Source organism: Oryza sativa, chromosome 3, assembly GCF_034140825.1.
Source record: "Oryza sativa Japonica Group chromosome 3, ASM3414082v1".
NCBI lineage: Eukaryota > Viridiplantae > Streptophyta > Magnoliopsida > Poales > Poaceae > Oryza > Oryza sativa.
Window position 1 is genome coordinate 30196624 of NC_089037.1, and position 21043 is coordinate 30217666.

The following is a 21043-nucleotide window of genomic DNA, read 5'->3' on the forward strand; positions in this document are numbered from 1 at the left end:
TGTTTGTGTACGAACAATTCTGGAGACAGAATTGCACGCTGGGCTCAACGTGAGCAGCATGTTGGGAACAGAAGGTATAGTGACAGTCATGCAGAAAGAATGATCATCAATCAGCTCAAACATACAACAGTAGTTTGTTGGCATGCAAATACACCAACCAACACAGTGAGTAGGGCAGAAGAAACAGCAATCGTAGGCACCATCCAACACTCCAAACAGCATCTCCAACAAACATCAAATACTGTTACAACTCTCAACACACAACCAATGCACAGACAAACCCAGAAAGGCCGGTATGATTGTAGCTATGCTCCGGAATGAGACACCGGTGAGGTGATGAATTGCCCGTCTTTGAAGCTGTGGATGTACTGTTGGGGCAAAGCATGTTCCACCTGCAATATAAGAACAATATCTTAAGCGCCAGACTGTATATAGATTGTCTCTAGAAGCAAGAGGATATCGACTGTAAGCCCCTAATGGTACTGTTTGTACTCAAAAGAGATGTCTGCATCATCAAAGGTGTTTGATTATATTGCCCAGTTAATGTGCACACCAACAAGGCAACAACTAACATCACCCACAACAGATTTAAAGAATTCCCAATTGGGTCATGGTAAACACATAGACAGAAGATCAGATCTTACCCAATCACCATCAGTAGCACCACTTGGAACCATCACATTGATTTCACTAGATTTAGCTGAAGTGATGGAGGCTCCAAGTGAATCATTGCTTAAGTACAATTGACATCCAGATGTGTTGTCGATTGATATTGTTGGTGCTGTACCCTGCAAGTTAAAGAACTTCAGTCTCTGACAGCAACACAGACAAGGGTGTGTTTAGTTCATGCTAAAATTGGAAGTTTGGTTGAAATTGGAACGATGTGACGGAAAAGTTGGAAGTTTATGTGTGTAGGAAAGTTTTGATGTGATGGAAAAGTTGGAAGTTTGAAAAAAAAGTTTGCAACTAAACACGGTGATGGTAAAGCTTACGTACCGAATGGCAATGAAAACTCACACTCAGGGGTCAGGACAACAGAACACAAATAAAAATAGCTTCTAGACAGAATAATTTGTTGAAATTTATAAGTACTAAATTCAAAAGGAAAGGCGATAAAACATTAAGTTCAAAAACAAGCAATTATCTAGTCCCTCGCATTCTTTTGTGCCAGACTTTGCGCCTCATCTGCTGGCAGCATGATGAGGGTGAATGTCCAACATTTCAGTCTTTCGACCTGACCATCCAATAGTGATTTTATGACATCGTATAATAATAACTGACCAAGCAAAGGAGATTAGGAGATCGGCAGATTGCTTAAACCTAGATGATTCTGGGCATGCCCAAGCTTGATATTTCTAAAATTAGATAAAGGTCAAATCCTAAAAGTATGACAAGCAATCCAGAACACACACAAAAGCGACATCCTTTTAGAGAGGGAAGAGCAGTAATGTAACCAGATAGAATACTCCTTAACACTGTTCACACATTTACAGTTATGAGTATAGCATTCCAAAACTGAATACCTGGCATTGCACCTCAACACCATTGCAATTGACAACTTCAAAAGCTGCTACAACATGCTGAAACATTCGGTAAACAGAATTTAGTTTTGCCACAGTAATAGAATAAAATTTAGCTCAGGGTTAAATTTGGTCTCAACAGTTTAAACTAACCCACTAACCTTGAAAACGATTCCAACTTTGGTGCATTTGTCAACAGTGATATTGTTCACTTTACCTGCAAAATGTTTTATAATTGTTATGACACCAAATAATATGGGAGAACGTGATATGTAATACGTTACATATCCCAAATAAAGGTGTATATTACCATTTACTTGAAGGACAGAATCCTTGCATCCATACACATATACAGATTGTCTAGCATCACAATCATCGATTGCAAGGTTCTTTTTACCAACTTGATTTTCGACCACCCATCTGCCATTTTTTTTATATCTCAGGGAAATATGAACAGAATAATCAACAATATATAATATAAGCACATTTTATCAGAACAAGAAAATTATATGGCGTCCTTCTGACTATATGTCTAAATGAGTAAATGATGCAAGGTCCTTCAGACTGCCACGGTGCCACCATAATAAAATAAATGGTTATTGTGTCTTGGGAAGCTTCAATCATGTGGAATTATATGAATTTGTGGCATATAACATACTACTCAAATTTGAAATTAACTAGATGTATGTAATTAATTCTATTTGCAATACTTATCTTGTACATATAATTTAACTATATAGAAATGTATGGTTTCAAGCTATTTGTCTACCAAAGCCCCCATTCTTGCAACTTCTGTACCAACTCACTAATGCAACCTAGCTAACCAGAAACGAGGCTTCCCAGATAATCCTCATTGTTGGACCTGGTTGGTGTTCATGCAGCCATGCAGGCCATCAATCAAACCCATACTGTACCAATTGACAGTATATACTAGAGTCTTAGATAGTAATCTATTTGGTGTTTTGTTTAATAATCAGGGTGAAGCTCACTTGCGCCCCATCTGAAGCTCCAATTTTGGAGGCCCAGACTTGAAGGAGAAAGACCCTGCACGAGAGGTCTTCTCAGGAGCAGCAGCCGGAGCAGCAGTGCTGCTGCTAACAACACCACTTCTATCAGACCGGTTTTTAGTCTTCATGTCATCAGTAACCTTTCGCAATCCTGCAAAACAGTAATAGGGCTGTCACAGGTCTGTTTTTCAGTATTGATAACAAAAACAAAAGGGAAAAAAATGTCACAAAATAGATGAATCACGTGTTTTCATCTACCTGTGGTCACAGCTTTGCCTGAACTAATCTCCTGAAAGACAGCTGACATTCCTTCTTTAGGCTGTGCAGATTTAGGAGATTTCTCTGTGGTAAAAAGGGGTGCCGAAGGTAGAGCAGGTGGAGGGGGAGCCTTAGCCCCTGGTGCTTTAGGAGCTGGAGCAGTAGCCTTTGGTTGGGATACAGGTGCACCTCCAACTGGACCCCAGGAAGGACCAAGAGGGTAATGTTTCTTAACAAAATCCCGTAAACCAGGCATGTATAGCTCCTTCAAAGCTTTAGCCCACTCAACATGGTCAGCATCTTTGTTCCTGTACTCCACAAGAACCTAAGAGGAAGATTAATGAGCATTCTTCAAAACAGTATAATTATGTGTATGGTTCTGCAATTGAATGAGATAACTCAGGTCAATGATTAATATCATCATCGCGTACTCAGCTATAAGGAATACTGGAAAAACAGGTAAAAAAAACTACTACTATGTTTTTCATAGGAGTAGTTGGTTTCTTACTTGTCAGGCTAATGGTGAAAGAAATTGTTGGATGTCGCGCACATTTTATTATGTGAAACACTTTATGATATGCATATAACAAAATGCATTATTTCCCAGAAACTTGAGAGATACACAGACTGAAGGAATAATGAAAGGTGACAAAACAGCCCTACTTCTCACCATACGAAAGCCATTCTCATCGCGAGAATGATTGTCTAGCATCCCTTTCTAAAAGGAGAAAACTTTGAGCATTCTGACCAGGCTTCACAATTGACGCATTTTGTGACTTTACATACTGTAGGTATAAAATATGGAGATATTTAACTATTTGCCACTCTTACATGTGGCGTTTAACAATTTGCCAGCTGGACCCACATGTCTATGGGTGGCAAATTGTTAAATGCTAAATCTAAAAGTGGCAAATTGTTAGTAAAGCAAATATAGAAAATGGTCGAATAAAAAAAGTGTACCTTGTTATTGTAGAACTCAGCCATCTGCCAACTTTCTTCAACATGTGCTGTAGGGAAACTCATGCCTTGCAGAGAAGAAGAATGGGAGAAATATTACAGAATGATATATATGGTAGTCGGCAAGACACCAATGCTAAAATCCAAACATAACAAATTTACTAACCACAATCCTTTCCTAGGAAGCCAACCCACGCCAAAGCAGTGAGACTGTCGGCAACACTCTTGATATGGTTGAAATAGTCAGGCCTCCTTCCTTCAGTCATCGCAATTGCTTTCGCAATAACATCATTCAGCGGCTTAAAGAAGTCTTGTGCATCAGCCATTGATGCAGGTTTCTGCGCAACATTAGGAAAAAAAAGCTGATTACTGATGCAAGAATGGGCACCTCTTCACCCCCCCTCGCCCTTAGTAACTGAATGACTATGTGTAATGTTCCCAACTTAGAACCAATCAAAGTTCAGGCTAGCAATAAGAATGGACATCGCATTTTTCAGATCTCACAATGGCTGAAGTAATTTTGTACATAAATGTTATCAATAATTTTGTACATAAATGTTATCAATAAACATGTAAGCACGTCATCGCACAATGAACCTCCAGCAGAATGGCCCTGGCCATCTCGATAAACAAAATACCAAAATCCTGAATTCGCCTCCAAATCTCGGGTTGATCAGTCATTCCCGCGAGATTCCTCCCCGGGACGCACATCAGATTGGCCCAAACAGTACGGAACGCCGGGAGATCTACGCGCCGAGCACACCCAAAATCTAAGAGATCAAGGCAGGAACACATGAGAGAAGCCGCGCCCCGTACCTGGAGCTGCTTGGCCTGGACGAGGCGGTCCTTGGAGACGGCGAAGGCCTCGGCGAGGACCTTGGTGGCGTCGAGCACCTTCCCTCCGATCTTCTCGGCCGCGGCGGTGAGGCGGCCGACGGCCCCGGCGACGAACTCGTCGTAGGCCACGATCGCCGGATCCGACGCCGCCGCCGCCGCGTCCAGCCCGTCCCCGAGGTCCCGCGGCGCCGCCGACAGCGAGGCCCCGGAGGCCACGGCGGCCTCGAGGCGCGCCACCGCCGCCTCCAGCCGCTCCACGAGCGCCTTCTCCATGGCGGCGGAATCAACAAGCTAGGTTACTCTTCCTCTCTGCCACTTCTGCTAGTGCTCCGTGCGTGCGCGTCTCTGTGGCGTGGCGCCGCGCCGCTTCCAGCCTTGGCGGATTTATGGCTATGCGCCTTCAGTTTGAGCTTGCTTGCCAGCGCCGCGTTTATTTTTTTTTCCCTTCGTTTTTTTCCCTGATTCCTTATGAGGCGACAAAATAATAATAATAAATTATATAATAGATAAATACATGAATTTAAGCGTGTTATAATAATAATAATAATAATAATAATAATAATAATAATAATAAGTTTAAATAGGTTTTTCAGATTTGAGAAACGCTTTGATACTATTTCGATCTATTTGTAAGGACGTGGAAAGGCCAACATGACAGGATCATGGTTGCACATGATCTTTGATTTCTTTTCAAAGCTTTTGGAATTGATGAGCTGGGCTAATTGCCGAAAGTTGAAGGCAAACACCGAAGGATAGAGGGGTTTCACAACAACAACAGATCTCTCCCGTCCTTCAGCATAACAGAGAAATGTCGGTAAGGCTTTCAGCCCAACGGTCCCAAATGGCAGACAACATGCTAGCTCAAATGGCAAATTCTTTCTATACGGGCCAAAATGCCAAACCAGAATCAAAATAGGAACAAGTTCACTTAACGTGCCTAAATTTTGCATCGAGTCTATCGGAGATCCCCAATCCGCAATACCAAAAATCTCGACCCCTCAACTATCACAAACAGTGCAGAAAAGGTCATGAGGTAGTATTTGTCGGCGAAATGGGATCTAGGGCCCCCCATTTACCGGGAATATTGTAGCTCTACATTTTTGTCATCATAACTGGACCCATGGTCAAGGTTAATTCCTAGAGAAGCTCGGGGCTCCTGTCTGCCAGGAGCCTAGGCCCGCCCGCGTTTTAATATACTATATTTATTCTTCTCCAAGAAGAATGTCGATATGTACAAAACAAATACACATATAAATATTCATAACCACAAGGTAACGAGAATCCGAGTCCCAGCCTGCCCGGGGACCTGAGCCTCCTCCTGCCCTTGTGGAGAAAGGCGTGGAGACTTACAAAATCTATATCTAAAAGATATAAGGTGAGTGGAAGCGAGGAGCTCGGGTTCGCTTGGGCGCCGGACATGCCATCAAAACCTATAAGATTTACATCTTATAACAGCAAAGCCTGGGTCTGGACTGCCCCGGTGCCCTATAGGCTCCGCAACCCTCTCCCAAAGAGAAGCGTGGAGACGTACAAAACTTACATCTTGTGTAAGTTTTCGTAAATGACATATTTGAGAAACTATCATAAATATGGTAAAAACATAAACAAAGAGATGCGGGGACGTGGCTCGGGACTGGATGTTAGAACACATCCCACAACCAGTTGTAAGCAACCGCTACTACCATAAACAGGATAAGTTCGTGGAGAACTCCCACTAACTGGTATTGAAAAGACCTGGGTGGGTCTAGTGTACGAACGTTTGCATCTCGCGAAGGGTGGGAACTGGGAAGGACGCGACAGGTGCGTATGGTTCTTCCGTTCCTAATTTCCCGTTTTCCTTTTTTACGTGATTCGTTTCAATTTTCTGTTATCCTCTTTCTTACGTTATTCTTCCATAACGGTATCAAAGTTTGTGTTTTTCTTTTTTTTAGCTATAGTTATTTTTATAGCTTTTTTAATGGAAATTTTTTATATATGAACTTTTTTTTGGAAACTCACATATAAACTTTCTATATATAGATTTTATGTGCATAAACTTTCTATATATAGATTTTATGTGTATAGACTTTTTATTTATAAGAGATGAATTATATTTACAATTAGAAAGTTTAATTAGTGTATAAACTTCTGCACAATCAAAAAATCTAATTATCATCGGATATTTTTTTAAGAAATAAAATCCAATCTAAACAACTTAATCTAATAGGAAACAATGATTTGTTTGTCTTCTACCCGAAACACCCTAATCCTACGTAAGAGCTTCAACACGTCATTAGGATTAACGATAAAACGAGCTGTTCGCGAGATGCGAACGTTCGTACACTACACCCACCCGATGGAAATAGCACAGGAGGAATAAACGAACAGCGGCACGCCTCCATCCTGGAGGTTATCTGTATCGTCGCCGCGAATGGCCGAGATGAATGAAGTATCTCGATCCGTAGGTGCTTCGATATAATTTTCATCATAAAAATCTCATCTACATCAACCTCAATATCATTGTCATGCTAACAGTAACTAGTAGTAAGAACTAACAAGTGTAGTATCATTATGATTTTGAGACGTTGGATTTGATAAATGAAGTACGAAGGATGTATGACTGTGCTGGTGAACTATAGGGTAGATTATAGTAGGGGTATAAATTTGCAATACTCGAAAACAAAAATGTACTACTTTTATAAATCTCACTATTATAAAAGTTGAATATGTTTTTGTCGATTGTTTGGTACGTCATCCGATTCGAGTACGAATAAGATAGTCCGACTTCAAATCCGTATCCTATTCAATCGCCATAAAAAAAAGTCTCAAATACATCTACATGTATGTCTCGAATTTGTTGCTCGCATGTATTGAAGAAGAGAACAGGTCATCAGATCGATTCGTGCTAGAATATACCGCGCATATGTAAATTTCTCTTTATTAGTTTAGAAAGAAGCGCAGCTAGCATCGGCTGCATGCTCTTCCTGATCCGATTGTGATATGGATAAGATGATACAGCTTGGCTATTTTTCAAAGGTTGTTGCATAAACACCCATGTAGACATATCTTCATGTTATTTCTATCATTTATGAATTTGGAATATTACTATTATGTTTTTATGAGATTTTGCGATCGCAATGCAATAACCAGCCACGTGAGACAATTTCGCAAGTCATAATGCTCAAATACTGTTTAAAAATATGTCACGATTTAGTTTTTTCGTTGCAACGCACGAGCACTTTTCTAGTATATTAAAAGAGAAACAAAAGAAAAAAAAATCAGCACAGCACAGGTGTTGGGCTAAGTTATAGGCCTATAATGGGCCGGCAGGCTGTGTGGAGGAAGAACCGAGGAGAGAGAGACCAAGAAACGAACGGAGCCGTAGGATGGAAAGGAACGGTGGATATGAGAGAAGTGCACGGCCGCCGCCTCGCCCTCCTCCCCTAGCTATCACGACTTCTTCCTCTTCCCCAATCCACGCCGCCGCCGCCTCCGCTCCTCCCCTCGAGAGTCGCAACCTGCCCTTTCCCAATCTCGCCGCCAAATTCTCCGGCGAGACGGCCATGGAGGTCCCACCTTTTGCTCGCCCCAATCGAGCCTCGCCGTTGGCTTGGGAAGCGGATTTCCTCGAGAGGACAAATCTCACCATGTCGACGGTGGAGTACGCGCTTCCTACCGCAATCATGACGTCGCCATCCTTCGTCGCGGAAGGCGCTGGAGGAAGCCAGATTTGCGCCATGTATTCCTTTCAAGCCTTCAGTGAAATGATAAACGAGAGGAACGCTGAGCCCGGGATGATCGACGTCTTCCTACTCCCCCATCTTCCCCTCAATGACGTCTCCGATGTGTACGACCAGATCGGCAGCGGCGACGCCCCCTACCGCATCTCAAATGGCCCCATGCTTCTCAACAAGGTCAATGCTTATCGCGAGCTGATTCGCGTGGGTAAAGAGCTGGCGCCTCTGGAGGGTCTCATGAAAAGCCTTGAGGACGAGCTGCTTGTCCGTCTTAATAGCATTGTCTCTATACTCAAATCAGATGGTGAAGACATCCCGTTGCCACTTGACATGTCTGCAGCAACTCAGCTTCTATTCAAGTGGGAATCTGATTTTGTCGAGGCCTGTGAGATGGCAACGAAGGCCAGACGCCGCCTCATGCTGGCAACTCTTCTGGCAATGTTCTGGTCCTCCAGTGACGACTTTGTGGAGAATGAATTCTCAGTCAGGGAGGGTGATGCAATCTCCATGAGTCATGTACAAGAGACTCTCCAAAGGTTGGCTCCAGATCTTTACCAGAATGTGTTTGGCGCCCTCAATGAGGTACACTATACAGAGGATGGAAGGCCACCGAAGAGTGTAGTTGTTTCGCTCAAGAGGCTAATTACAGAGATCACATCCGAGATGACACCTACTGAGTTCGTAGCATTCTCACTGGAGACGAGTCGCAGGGACTTGATTCACCAGCTAAGTGATGTGTCCCACCAGGAATTTCGCTTGAAGGTCTTGAGGTCTCTTCAGTCTGTGGCATCTGCTTTAATCCACCTCCACATGCTGGATAAAGAGATGTTGGAGCCCCACCTCTCACGGCCAACACTCTTGGGGTGCAAAGGTAAAATTTAGCATTAGCATTGTTGATGCTATGACGTGTACGGCCCTGGATCGTTTGTAACTATCTTATATTGTGTGTTCTAGATTATTCACCGCTAAACCAGGATCCATATTGGCCCCATTTTCAAGTTTTATCAGATGAGGAATTAAGTGTTGAAGTCCGTCGAGGCTCCCTGCCAATGTTCTGAGGTAACACTTTGATTGTTACTTTTGTTCCACAAAAATATGCTATATTGCAGAAATGGACTGGTTTCAAAAGTATTTGTATAAATATACTATTTTTATACTGGGCTTGAAAGACCGGTATAAAAAGAGAAGGGGTAGCGAGCAGCCGTAAAGAGTAGAATGGTAGCGGTTTATGAGATAACAAAAAGTATAAAAGAAAATTGTAAAGAGTATTCTCCTCGCATCAGGAATTCGAGTCATTGTATGATCCATTTTGCTGAGTATATTCCTTCACAAGTGTGGTTTGTGCTTTTATAGTCTCACGTCTCAGCAGTCAGCACTAAAGTACAAATGTGATAGTATAATTGAAGATTTTCTTATCATGCATTCGTTCCTATATGCATCTTAACCTTTCTGTCAAATAATTGTTTGTCTCACTTTTGAGTCATTTTCCTGACTGTTTATTGTCAACTTCGTTCATTTGTATATGCATTGAGCAGAGCAGATAGTCTTCTTCTCTTCAAGACAAGACATTTGTCAGGATCTCTCTAGGTCATTGAGGGCTAGCATATTGGTCAAAACAATGTAAAAGAACCTCTTAAACTGCATAACAGAAATTTCAACTCTAATCCCATCAACTAACCCTGTTTATGTATATAGTTATTCCATTAGTTTGTTGCTACTCTTAAGACATGGCTTTATTTTTTTCTCATTGGCTTGCCTTTATGAAGTGGCGTAAAAGTTGAATACCCTATGTATTGTAGCGGTTATGCATATTGTTTTGATATGCGATGCCTGCTAACGTGTCTTTTGAATATAGCAGAAATCTATGCTGTGCATCTACTGATTTATTCGGTGTTTACTGAGATGCTATGTTTACTTTTTTGTCTACCTTACGCCTGTCGTGCAGGTTTGATTTTTGTGCAAAAGGAGGTGAAGAACTAGAGGAAAGTGAAGAGGAGAGAAAAGTCGATGTTGTTTGAAAGCTTCATGCCATATTGCGCCCCTTCCTTCTAAGGCGGATGAAGGTGGATGTAGAGCAAATGCTTCCATGAAAGAAAGAGATAATCATTTATGCTAACATGACTGACAATCAGAAACAAATCCAAAATCACTTGGTTGAACAAACATTTGATGAATACCTGCATGAAAAATCAGAAATTGGTACGGATGCTTATGCACATAGTCTCCTACACACATTCCTGTTGGCTTAAAAAGTTAATCCAACAAGTGCTGAGTATTGCAGTTCTGTGTGTTGTAACACGAGGCCAACACCATTCCTCCCATTCGGTCAAAACACTAACAACAAAGGAGGTCGTGAAGACTCCCAAGTGTTCAAGGCAGAAAGTACCTTTTCGCATGGTAAAATACTCTCGAATGGGAAAGTATCTTCGATTCTTCGTGCCTGCCGTATCTGAAAATTAAGGTAGAGCTGGGCTTAAATTTTCCATCAATGTTCAAACTGCCAACGGTTCTGCGTATCTCGGCGTACGGCCGACTTCTATGTTCTATCCACCTGACCTCGGTGCACAGCTGCGCCTGCATGCGTCAGGCCCGCAACGCACATGACGTTGCGTTTTGCACGATTTGGTCCACTACTGTTTCTTTTGCGTGGAGGATAGCCTCATCAATCATCCAAGTGCTTTGCGCCGCGGCACGGAAGTCGAAGTCATCATGTGTACAGGTTGTACTCGTAGGAGTATCTTGCAACTGCAGCTCGTTCATTAGATCGATCGTGTGTCGCCGATGATTTTTGCCGTGTACACAGAATTTTGTAGCGGAACAGGTTGGCTCGCTCTGCTGAATTTCGTCCCGTCCATCGCCTAACCAGGCCAGACATTCGTGACGCAGGTCTGCAGCTGCGTCATGAAGAGAGATGCATGCATTTCCATTCAATGCTGACGGCTCCGCCGTGCTGGACTCGTTCGTGCTCGCCGGCCGCCGATCGAGTCCGCTCCGGTGATGCGAAATAGAATACCGAGTAGCAAGATACTCCGTATACAGCAGTTGTTTCCCTCCATCCAAATACTACTATCCACATTACCTAATAAGCCAAAACGCTTTATTACAAAATACAAATTAATTTATAAGTAAAAATTTTCTATATGTGTTGTTAGCGATTTAAAAGTCAAAACTATACTTAAAAATATCTTAAAATTAAATTCAAAATTAAGTTTAAAAATTTAAATTTTAGCTTTGAATTTGGTTTATTATTAGAAGCCCTAAGGCTGACGCCTAGTTCAATAGAGCAACTTTACTCCTTTTCATTACCAAGTTTCCCATACTGCTAAACATTATGTTTTATGTAACAAACATTTATATAGAATTTTTTTTAAAAAAATCAAATTAATTTATTTTTAAAATTTAAATTAATTAATCCTATGCTAACGATCTGTCCTATTTTCCAAATCGCCATCAACTCTAGCTGTTCGTTTTGGGTGTTGCGTATGGAAACTTCGTGTCACATAAAACAAGATGAATCGTTAGAACATGATTAATTAAATATTATTATTATAAATTTGAATTGAGTTTTTTTAAATAAACTCATATGTAAAATATTAAATGTTGCGTATCGTTTATCAGAAATAGTAGCAGCGGTCCAAGTCATTTCCAGTGTGCCCTCGCTAGTCGGTCTCCCCTGGCGATGGCTCCGCACAACGGGCGAAGGCCGGAGGCGGGGGCTTCACGCGATGGCAGCCGGCGGCAGGGGCTTTGCGTGACGGCGGCCGACAGCAACGATACCGATGGTGGTGGCTTTAGCTTCATGCAGCGCTAGCTGAGCATGGGACTTCACAAGAGATTAGGCTGGTAATCCTCCAGCGATACTACACCTCGAGCTCAGGCGACCAAAATCGGTCACCTGACTCAGGCCAGTGACATGCCAGGTTTCATCAGGCCAGGCGAGTGGAAAGGGGGTTTAGGGTGGCAACCAAACAGAGAGTAAAATAACTTAGGCTTTTGTCTCAGGCCAGGCAAATTTTTCTCAGGATAGCAATCAAACAAACCCTTATTCATTTGAGAGTCTAAACCAGAATAAACACTTGTGTTCGTATGCTTATACGATCTTGCGTAGGCCAATGTACCGCGCGAGGCCGCCGACGCCGACGACGACGACGCAGTCCAAGTCCAACGACACTCGTGTAGTCGTGTGCCACTGGATTCCCTATTGTTCGTACGCGCGCGCAGTAATTGGTAGGGTTCAGCCATTTAGCAAAGGTTTCTCGACCTATGATGGACCGATGGTTGGTCGCTGGGGCGTTCCACCAGCCAATTTGGCGAGGAACAAAGTGACAAACTTGGATTGGATTTGAATTAGTAGGTTCAACTATATGAACAACTTGGAATGCTCGTGAAAAGAACGTACGGGCCACTAAAGCCATCATCACAAATGATAATTACATAATTTTTTTAATAAGAAAAATGATCAGACGTATCTCAGAAAATCAAATCATATATTAAAAAAATGTTTGGGTAGAGGACAATATACGCGTAGAAATGATCACGTGAAATAACTCCTATTGTATATATATAGTGGTAGTAGTCTCTCCGGGTTCATAATTCTGATCATTTTGGACATGAGCATCAATCTAAAAAAACTTTGACCATTATTTTCCATTATAATAGATATAAAAATATTAACAAATATACGGTTTTATTAAAGTACTTTTTAAGACTAATCTATACATAGTCACCTTATTTGAAAGACAAATATTTTTAAAATGATTCATAATCAAATATTTTAAAATTTGCCCTCACCCTTGTCTAAAACAAGTATTTTAAAGAAAACACTGTTGTGCTGATAGTAGCTTGATTCGTTCATGGAATTAATATATGCTTAGGCTATTTAAGACTTTTACAGCCGCAGTACCCCTCAATTCCCCCAAATTGTCGTGTCGTGGAACGTTTGTGCTTGCACGAGTGCACGGTACAGGTACAGTGCAGGACCATGCTGCACAGAGAGGACATCACGCGTGCTAATCCATTGCAAATTATTGGATTTCATCAATTTATTGTAATAAATTATTAGTCAAAGGCAAAGACTGCATCTTGGAGTGAGCTGACGTCAAAAACCATATTTCATGCGGCTTTATCTCACAAAACAGTGAGGACACCCTGAAACTCCTGCCTCTTAAGAAGCTCTTTGGCAATCCTGCGGCCTCTTTCCTCCAACCAATCAACCGTCGGGAGACCCTTAATTCTAACCATCGGATCCATGATCATACAGTCAAGTCTACTAGCACAACGACGAATGTGGTGTGCTAGCTCGATCAGCCCCTGCCAATGACAGGCTCCAGACATGACCACCCTCTTGAGCTTGTCATGCCGATACGGTAGCATATCCACTCTGATCGCCTGTCTGATGACGAAATCAGAGAAGCGAAACTGCACGCAACAAATCAGCGCACTTGTGAGTTCCATCGCATAATGTTTCCGTCAGTAATTCATCCAATGTTTGGAATGCATGAATTTATGGAAGAAGAAAAACTAATTGGAAGGAAAAAAAAAGCAAACACAAAAGTCAAAACCAGAGTGTTTGGAATCGGGTCGGTGCTGTTTTATGAGCAGCAGCAACAACAACACCAACAACAATAATTATAAATTAATAATAATAATAATGTACTAATATGTTGTCCTCAGAACAGATGCTATCCTAACGAATCTACCCTCATAAATCTAATAGCTTTTATATAACATATTGTTTTAATCTATTTTTAAAATTTTTCTTATAAGCATAGATTTCAAGATGAAAACTGGAAGACATCAAATCACTCTAACCCTACGGTTTCCCATTTCAAACTAAAGGAGCACACCTGCAGCTTAAGAATAGGATCATCACAATTGCCAATAATTTTTATAAGGTGCCAACACATTTCAAAATTTAAAGAGTAAATTTCATAAAACCCCACCTATTATGGTCTAAGTTGCACAGAACCACATGGATTTTAACATGTCACACATAACCTCAAATATTATAGTCCTAAAGTTTCACAAAACCACGCCGTTAACCAAATTGACATACTCCTATATCAAAATTTTAAAAAGATTTACTTACATGGATCTAACATTTATATGATGGATAAATCTCTACTATTATAAAAATTGAAGATGTTTTTGCCGATACTTTTGGTACGTCATTCGTATATGAATCGGTTTTCAAGTTCGTTCGCTTTTGGAAATACAGAAGGAGTCGTATAAAAAATCTCTTTAAAAATTTCGCATGCTAACTTGAGATGATTGGACTCCTAATTGCAGCTCATGATTTTCTAGAAAAAAATATATATCCACGAGAATTCTCAGAGTGATTTTCATCTTAACTAAACTAGAGTATATAATAATAATAAAATTAAAATAGCCTTCATCCGTTGCAACGCACGGGCATTTTTTCTAGTAAATTATAAATTTGAGATGTGATTGTAGAACTAACAAATGTGGTAAATCAATGTTGAAATGATCAAAATCGTGGTTTTGTGAAACTTTATGGCCATAATACCTAAGGTTATGTGCCACATGCCAAAACCTTTGGGTTTTGTGCAACTTAGACCATAATACCTAGGGTTATGTGAAATTTACTCAAATTTGAAACAATCCAATATTATATATAGACTCTGTGACATAAATGGGATGATACCATTAAATATGCATATGAAATTATTCCCATATTATCATGACTTTGTAATTACAAAACAACAGTACAATGCAAAAGAAAGTAACACTCAAAGGTCAAATTGTAATTGTGGCTTCAAAATATTAAAAGAAGGAATGGTTCTAGAACATTATGCCAATAAAGAATCCAACAGGCTTCGAAATATAAACAAAATTGTATTGTATCACAAAATAATAAGGTAATAAAGCATGGTAGTCTCTAATTTCCAATAGATAGAAACTTTGTTACCCTTTTGTATTTTTCAACTATAAGATCAAAATCGACCAACTCCAAATTTAAGCAATGTAGTTGTAGCTTTAGATGAATGAAAATAACAAACATACAGGAAATTGAAAAATAAAAAGATTTGTTTTAGATGAATGAAAGAAAAGTAGGTAATAGAAAATAACAAGGATGACGCTGTGCCACCACAAAAATGTCTACACATAATGCATGTTTAAGAAATTGTGAACAGATTTTGAAGTTGTCAAAGCCACTCACGTGCAGTTCCAGTTCCTCTAGAACTGGAGCGAGCTCCAAGAGGTAGGCCAAACGAAGAATCCCACCAACTGACCTGCCGTCCCCATAAAGAGGCAAATACAAGCTCAGATGCCTCAAATTGATGAATCTCACTGAGGTTTTGGCAAAACTTTGCAACTGAAACACAACCATGATAGTCAAGGTATGGATGAGATGACAAACAGATGTCTAACTGATTAATGAATTTAGTTGCTTTCAGAAAGAGATAAAACCTCATCGTAGATGCAGAGTGTCGAGGTAATGGAGAGTTTCTGCACATGCGGAAGAGCGGCAGGAAGCTCGGTGCAGATGTAGTCCAGATTATCACCATAAAGCACGCTCTTATGTAGCAGTTTAATGTTTGCCTCCATCACCTTCAGAGATTCACTTAGTGCCAACGGAATTGGCCGATTGGTCAAATCGACCGATGTGAGGTTTGGAGCTTCCAGCTCAACCTTTTCCATGTAGCAGTAGTGCAAAGAAAGATAACGCAGACGGCGCAGTGGCTTGCACAAGGTTAGCTCAGTGAAGGAAGAGCAGCTGATGCTCAGCCACTCAAGAGCAGTGCACTCCGACAGCATCAGATGTTGGAAGTCATTTAAAAAGGAAACTTTGTGCAGGGTGAGCTTCTTGAGGTTTGCAAAGCCAGTGAAACCAGTGGTTGCTGTGTTCAACCAGACGTAGCTCAGATGAAGGGATTTGATATGAGCAGGGGAGCGGTCAGGGACACTGAAAACATGCAGGTGGAAGATGTACTTTTCATCAGCTAAGCCCCTGAAAATACCCTTCACTCCAGGAGTGAAATCAAAAGTGATGTGCCTTGCTCTCAACTTGGAGCAGAAGCCAACCCATCTGTTGACATGGCAGGTATGTTTCCTGCGCAGCCCAAACTTAACAACAAACTTATTCAGGGTAGGAGGTGCACATAGCTGCCGCAAAAGACTGTTGACTCTCCTGGCAAAGTTGGTCCTTGTACGTCTTATGGTTTTATTCCCAGGCTTGAACATGGTGGCCCTGGTGAAGATCAATTTCGGGCAGCAGCTTCTCCACAGTTTCTGCCACTTGCGAGAAAGAAGGCCCATCCGTGAGGACTCTCTGAATGTTAATCGAGACAGTATGCGGTGCAGGACATCCTGCACATTCGTAGGTAGCATGTTACGGATTAATTACCGAGTAAACTGATTCATTACTAAGTAAAGAGTTCGCTCATTCTCTGGAATCATTTAGCAGATGTGTAAGTGTGAAAGGCACATTGAATTAATTGCTTACATCGGGCAGATGGTGAAGTTGCAGGGCTTCTGGCTTGGTCATGGGAACAGATTTATCTGGTATGAACATGCCAGATCATGAGAATACAAAGATGTAACTCCCAAAATAAGCATTGGGTAATGCCTTGCTTGGATGCCTCCCCCCTCCCCCAAAAAAAAAAAAAAGTACAGTTGAACCCAAAAAGCTTTTTTGGGAACAAACTGTAATTAGTACTGAGGTTAAGGCAAAGAGAAAAGCTTCTCAGATCTAGAACAGAACATAAGGTAAGACAGAAAAGGAGGATGTGCGTACAGGTGCTCACCGGCGACGAGAGGATGCAGCTGAAGGAAGCAGCACTGCTCGCGGGATGGAGATTGGTGCAGGTGGCTGGCGAAGTCGTCACGAGACAGGAGAGAGTCGAGGCAGAAGATGCATCAATACACCACCCAGAAGCCGTTTCGGTATTGGATATCAGAAAAGATACAGATCAAAATAATTTTCGATACGGCTTTGATACGGAATCGATCCTTCCCTCCGGAAAAAATCTCGATTTCGAACCCCAAAATTCTTCTCTTCACCAAAAAGAAGAAACAGAAAAACTCCTGACACACTAAAAAAAATCAAAGCTGCGACAAACTTTCCTGGTCGCGTCGGGGAGGAGCGGCGTCTATATTCTGAGAGCGTAAGGCTGCCGGTGAAGAGCCAATCCCAGTCTCCTGTCCTCTTCTCACTGCTCCACTTCCCTCCCGAGAGCTTCTTCCCCTCCCGGCTACCCTCAGTAGTCCTTCTCGATCTGGCCTGAAGGTCACCGGTGGCAATCCCCAGCCGCCAGATGCCACTCCTCCCCGACGCGACCAGGAAAGTTTGTCGCAGCTTTTTTTTTAGTGCGTCAGGAGTTTCTCTGTTTCTTCTTTTTGGTGAAGAGAAGAAAGAGAAGAACTTTGGGGTTCGAAATCGAGATTTTTTTTTCCAGAGGGAAAGATCGATTCCGTATCAAAGTCGTATCGAAAATTATTTTGATTTGTATCTTTTCTGATATCCAATACCGAAACGGCCGCTGGGTGGTGTACGGTGCATCTTCTGCCTCGACTCCTGTCTCGTGGCGACTTCGCCAGCCACCTGCACCGATCTCCATCCCACGAGCAGCGCTGCTTCCTTCAGCCGCATCCTCTCAACGCCAGTGAGCAACAGGCAAATCAACAAAATTATGGGGAATGTCAAAAAAATTCAAATTCAAGAGGAACAGGCAGTGGACAGATAAAGCAAGAAAGAAATTTACGAGAGAAGATCAGAGAGTATACCAGCACTTTCTTTGCGCTGCTGGGGATGCTTGACTGCTTGAGACGATGTCAGTTGTGGACGGCGGCACCCTCGGCCTCCACTGCCCCTGCCCGAATCTCAAAGCTTGGGAGGTGAGGCTGGGCAAGACCTGGTTACCACTGCCCGAGACTTCTAACTGCCTAAATAATTAGGAATTTCGGAATGTAGTCTCTAACAACAAATTGCCCTTAGTGGCAACACAAAAAAGGAGCTTATTGACCAAACAAAAGGAGTACCGAACAAAAGGACAAAATTAGGTACCTGAAATAAGGTGTACCATCAGAACAGTAAGAAAAAATTTGCATGGATTCAAAACCTCAAGCTTCTTTTCATCATCTAGCAAAATAATTGGAATATTCATAAATGAACAGTAATAAACTGAATTTCATGATCTTAGAGGACACAATTAATGCAGGTGTAAAGCATTCAGTTAAAAATATAATATGCTAAAAGGTTAAAGATTTTTTTTCCAGAGCATCTCACAGCAACACATTCTTATAAGACATGGCAACTCAGAGAAAATGGCTTCATATTAGCTTATCTGGTTTAAACTGTAATGGTGGCCTTAAATAAAGAGAGAATTCATTGACTTCATTCTATACCCCCTAAGTTTACTCTAGTTCAATGATTTGTCATCAACTTTGTCTCTCTCTGCAATATGCCACTGACTTTGACAATTTTTTCTACAATATGCCATTGGGGTGGATACTTTTCAAAAAATGCCTAAAATAACCTTCAAGCTATACAAGGGTTGCCAATCAATTGACTCATTATAAGTTTTGAAAAAAAAATTGAAAGTTTTAGTGTAGCCTTCTTATATACGATACAAAGTTTGTATGTATATTTTAAGATTTTCTTCAATGTTTTTTTTTTTGAAAAAATATTCTTATGTGGCATATGAAAGATGAATCATACATAAAATATAGCGAGATTAGAAAAATAATTTTGTGTAGCATATGAAAGATGATTTACATAAAAGAACTCAACGTTACAGTATTCCATTAGCATATGAAACATAAATTATATTTCCAAAAAAATTAATCCAAGCAAGAATAATTGAAGCATGAGTACCAAATGAAAATGATAAGCACCAAATCTGGATCAGCATGAGTACCAAATGGAAATTGATAATCAGTAGTTGATAATCAGACAGTTCCCTAGCCAGAGCACATTCTGTCAACTACTACCAAACAAATAATGTGCATGTAAAGTCCTACAAATACCAGGTTATTGTGTATGCTTGACCAATGAGAAGTTATTTAAATGAGAGGCACCTTAGCACTTAGCAGCTAGACAGCTGAACACATTTGGAACAAAGGCAGAAAGTGAGACACCTGAACAGAACAAATTGTTAAGCTATTTCTAAAATCTAGACCTCATATTTATCCATCCAAATGTTGTGCCTATTTACATTCTGAACTTTAAACTTATTATATACATATTCTGAAATATATACCATATGCTGAATCAGAATAACATAATGATCGCGCAGAGTGGGTAGCAAGCACAGTAAGAAATAGTGCAGAAGTTCAGAAGAGGACAACTGGCATTACCTTAATTGCATAGGATGTTGAGCAGCAGTGACCTGGAGCAGATGCTACGAGAAAATGTAAGCTGTTAAAACAATGACATTCAATTAGAAACCAAACTATCTGTTTTCCAATGGCTGAGATTATAAAGTGTACTGCATTTTTTATACAGAAATATTGTAGTCCTTATATCCAAAAGTTGGAGCTGCAATAGTTTAACCACAAATAAGTGTGTGACCTTAGGAATTAATGTACAATCAGTATAGTGCTGGCTAGTTTTAGCTAAATAAAATAATTTAGCTATGGAATATGCCATTTTTCACTACAGTTCCATTGGAGGTTGTTTAACAGAGTAAAAACAATCGATGCGAGATACTACACTAAACCGACCCCTGCAGCCGGCAGCTGTACACCGAGCCAACCAAATGAAATCAGATCAGAACCTCTGTCACTATTCATATTGGAAATTTCAGTTAGCCTTATTTACTTGAATAATATAAACAAGAGCTAATGGTATACTATACTATATGGGATCCAAATCGCTAGGCAATTAAACGTATCGTCAGAAAGCATCACCTTTTCATAGCCTGGCCACAGGCGTCAGTGCATAACAACATCTTCTCAACTTGAATGTATGCATCACATATCCACAGACAGGAAGCAAAAAGCAAATACCTGATGAAATCTTATCGGTCTTTTCCGGGTAATACCTCGATTTGGCATGCTGTACTTCTCCGCCAGGAAGCCAACGACGATGCAAGGACCCGGGCAGCGTAGAGGGGATGTTAGAGACGCGGCGGCAGTGAGTCCCCACGCGCCGGCGGGGCAGGGAAGGCCACCTCCGCAGATCGGCCTCAGCCCTCAGCGGCAGTGAGAGGGTTTCACCGATGGTGTGGGGAGGGGGAAGGAGCGGCGGCGGGACTGAGGGGGCGGTGGCGGCGCGGGACGGATCTGCGTGAGTCTAGGGTTTCGTCGGTAGTGGTAGTGGTGGCGGTGGCGGTGGCGGCGGGACTGAGGGGGCGGGGGCGGTGGCGGCGCGAGTCGTGGCGGGAGGGAAAGGAGCGTAGGGGAGACGGTCGTGAGGAGGGAGGGGCGCGCGCGGTTTGGGGGAGCGATCGAGGGGTAGGTCTGATGCACGAGTTTTCGCGGTCACCGGCGCGAGCGAACGAGAAACCATAAAAACCGGGAAAAAGTAAACGGAACGTCTCCCAACTTGTCATCAGGATAAAAAACATCATCGATCCGCAAAAGAGATCCTTTAACTATATAAAACCGGTCTTAATAGGTCCATTAGCGGTTTTGATCCCGGTTTTATCCTACGTGGCTGCTGAGTCATCGTGGGCCCTACCTGTCAACCTCCTATTTTTTCCCCTCCTCTCTCACTCTGGGCAGGCCGGCCGATTAGGTGGGGAGGAAGTCGGCGGCGGCGGCAGCCTCCTCTCCGTGCTCGCCG

At 41.7% G+C, this 21043-nt stretch overlaps 3 protein-coding genes across 6 annotated transcripts; 1 reads left to right on the forward strand and 2 right to left on the reverse strand.

Annotated features, from left to right (window-relative positions):
• Positions 1-77: 77 nt before the first annotated feature.
• On the reverse strand, positions 78-4936 carry LOC4333945 (cyclase-associated protein 1). The gene is made up of 10 exons (XM_015776681.3): positions 4559-4936; positions 3909-4080; positions 3746-3810; positions 2786-3110; positions 2510-2678; positions 1831-1940; positions 1682-1737; positions 1524-1580; positions 645-788; positions 78-392 (listed from the first exon to the last, which is right to left on the reverse strand). The coding sequence occupies exons 1-10, from the start codon at positions 4850-4852 to the stop codon at positions 306-308; spliced, it is 1479 nt and encodes a 492-aa protein (XP_015632167.1). The 5' UTR covers positions 4853-4936; the 3' UTR covers positions 78-305.
• A 3067-nt stretch (positions 4937-8003) lies between these two features.
• Positions 8004-10511, forward strand: LOC9267902 (uncharacterized). The gene is made up of 3 exons (XM_015772849.3): positions 8004-9166; positions 9250-9354; positions 10241-10511. Exons 1-2 carry the CDS (start codon positions 8122-8124, stop codon positions 9351-9353), a joined length of 1149 nt encoding a protein of 382 aa, XP_015628335.1. The 5' UTR covers positions 8004-8121; the 3' UTR covers position 9354; positions 10241-10511.
• Positions 10512-13127: 2616 nt separating this feature from the next.
• On the reverse strand, positions 13128-20690 carry LOC4333947 (F-box protein At5g03100). 4 transcript variants are annotated; one of them, XM_015777464.3, is made up of 8 exons: positions 20301-20690; positions 19615-19675; positions 18323-18397; positions 18043-18201; positions 16763-16818; positions 15727-16626; positions 15476-15631; positions 13128-13713 (listed from the first exon to the last, which is right to left on the reverse strand). In XM_015777464.3, the coding sequence occupies exons 5-8, from the start codon at positions 16802-16804 to the stop codon at positions 13423-13425; spliced, it is 1389 nt and encodes a 462-aa protein (XP_015632950.1). In that variant the 5' UTR covers positions 16805-16818; positions 18043-18201; positions 18323-18397; positions 19615-19675; positions 20301-20690; the 3' UTR covers positions 13128-13422. The 4 variants fall into 4 exon arrangements, with proteins under 4 accessions (XP_015632950.1, XP_066165083.1, XP_015632952.1 ...); XM_066308986.1 differs by having other exon boundaries at positions 16763-17008; XM_015777466.3 differs by having other exon boundaries at positions 20266-20690.
• Between the last annotated feature and the right edge of the window lie 353 nt (positions 20691-21043).

What these genes read in the sequence shown, in the direction of transcription:
- LOC4333945 (XM_015776681.3), bottom strand. Translation starts at nt 4,852, where the DNA reads ATGGAGAAGGCGCTCGTGGAGCGGCTGGAGGCGGCGGTGGCGCGCCTC. An exon ending in CTGAGTTCTACAATAACAAG is followed by an intron (nt 3,111 to 3,745) that starts GTACACTTTTTT and finishes TCTTCCTCTTAG; the next exon opens with GTTCTTGTGGAGTACAGGAA. An exon ending in TTCTGTCCTTCAAGTAAATG is followed by an intron (nt 1,738 to 1,830) that starts GTAATATACACC and finishes AACATTTTGCAG; the next exon opens with GTAAAGTGAACAATATCACT.
- LOC9267902 (XM_015772849.3), top strand. Translation starts at nt 8,122, where the DNA reads ATGGAGGTCCCACCTTTTGCTCGCCCCAATCGAGCCTCGCCGTTGGCT. An exon ending in AACACTCTTGGGGTGCAAAG is followed by an intron (nt 9,167 to 9,249) that starts GTAAAATTTAGC and finishes TGTGTGTTCTAG; the next exon opens with ATTATTCACCGCTAAACCAG.
- LOC4333947 (XM_066308986.1), bottom strand. Translation starts at nt 16,831, where the DNA reads ATGTTCATACCAGATAAATCTGTTCCCATGACCAAGCCAGAAGCCCTG. An exon ending in CACTCTGCATCTACGATGAG is followed by an intron (nt 15,632 to 15,726) that starts GTTTTATCTCTT and finishes GTTGTGTTTCAG; the next exon opens with TTGCAAAGTTTTGCCAAAAC. An exon ending in TAGAGGAACTGGAACTGCAC is followed by an intron (nt 13,714 to 15,475) that starts GTGAGTGGCTTT and finishes TGTTGCGTGCAG; the next exon opens with TTTCGCTTCTCTGATTTCGT.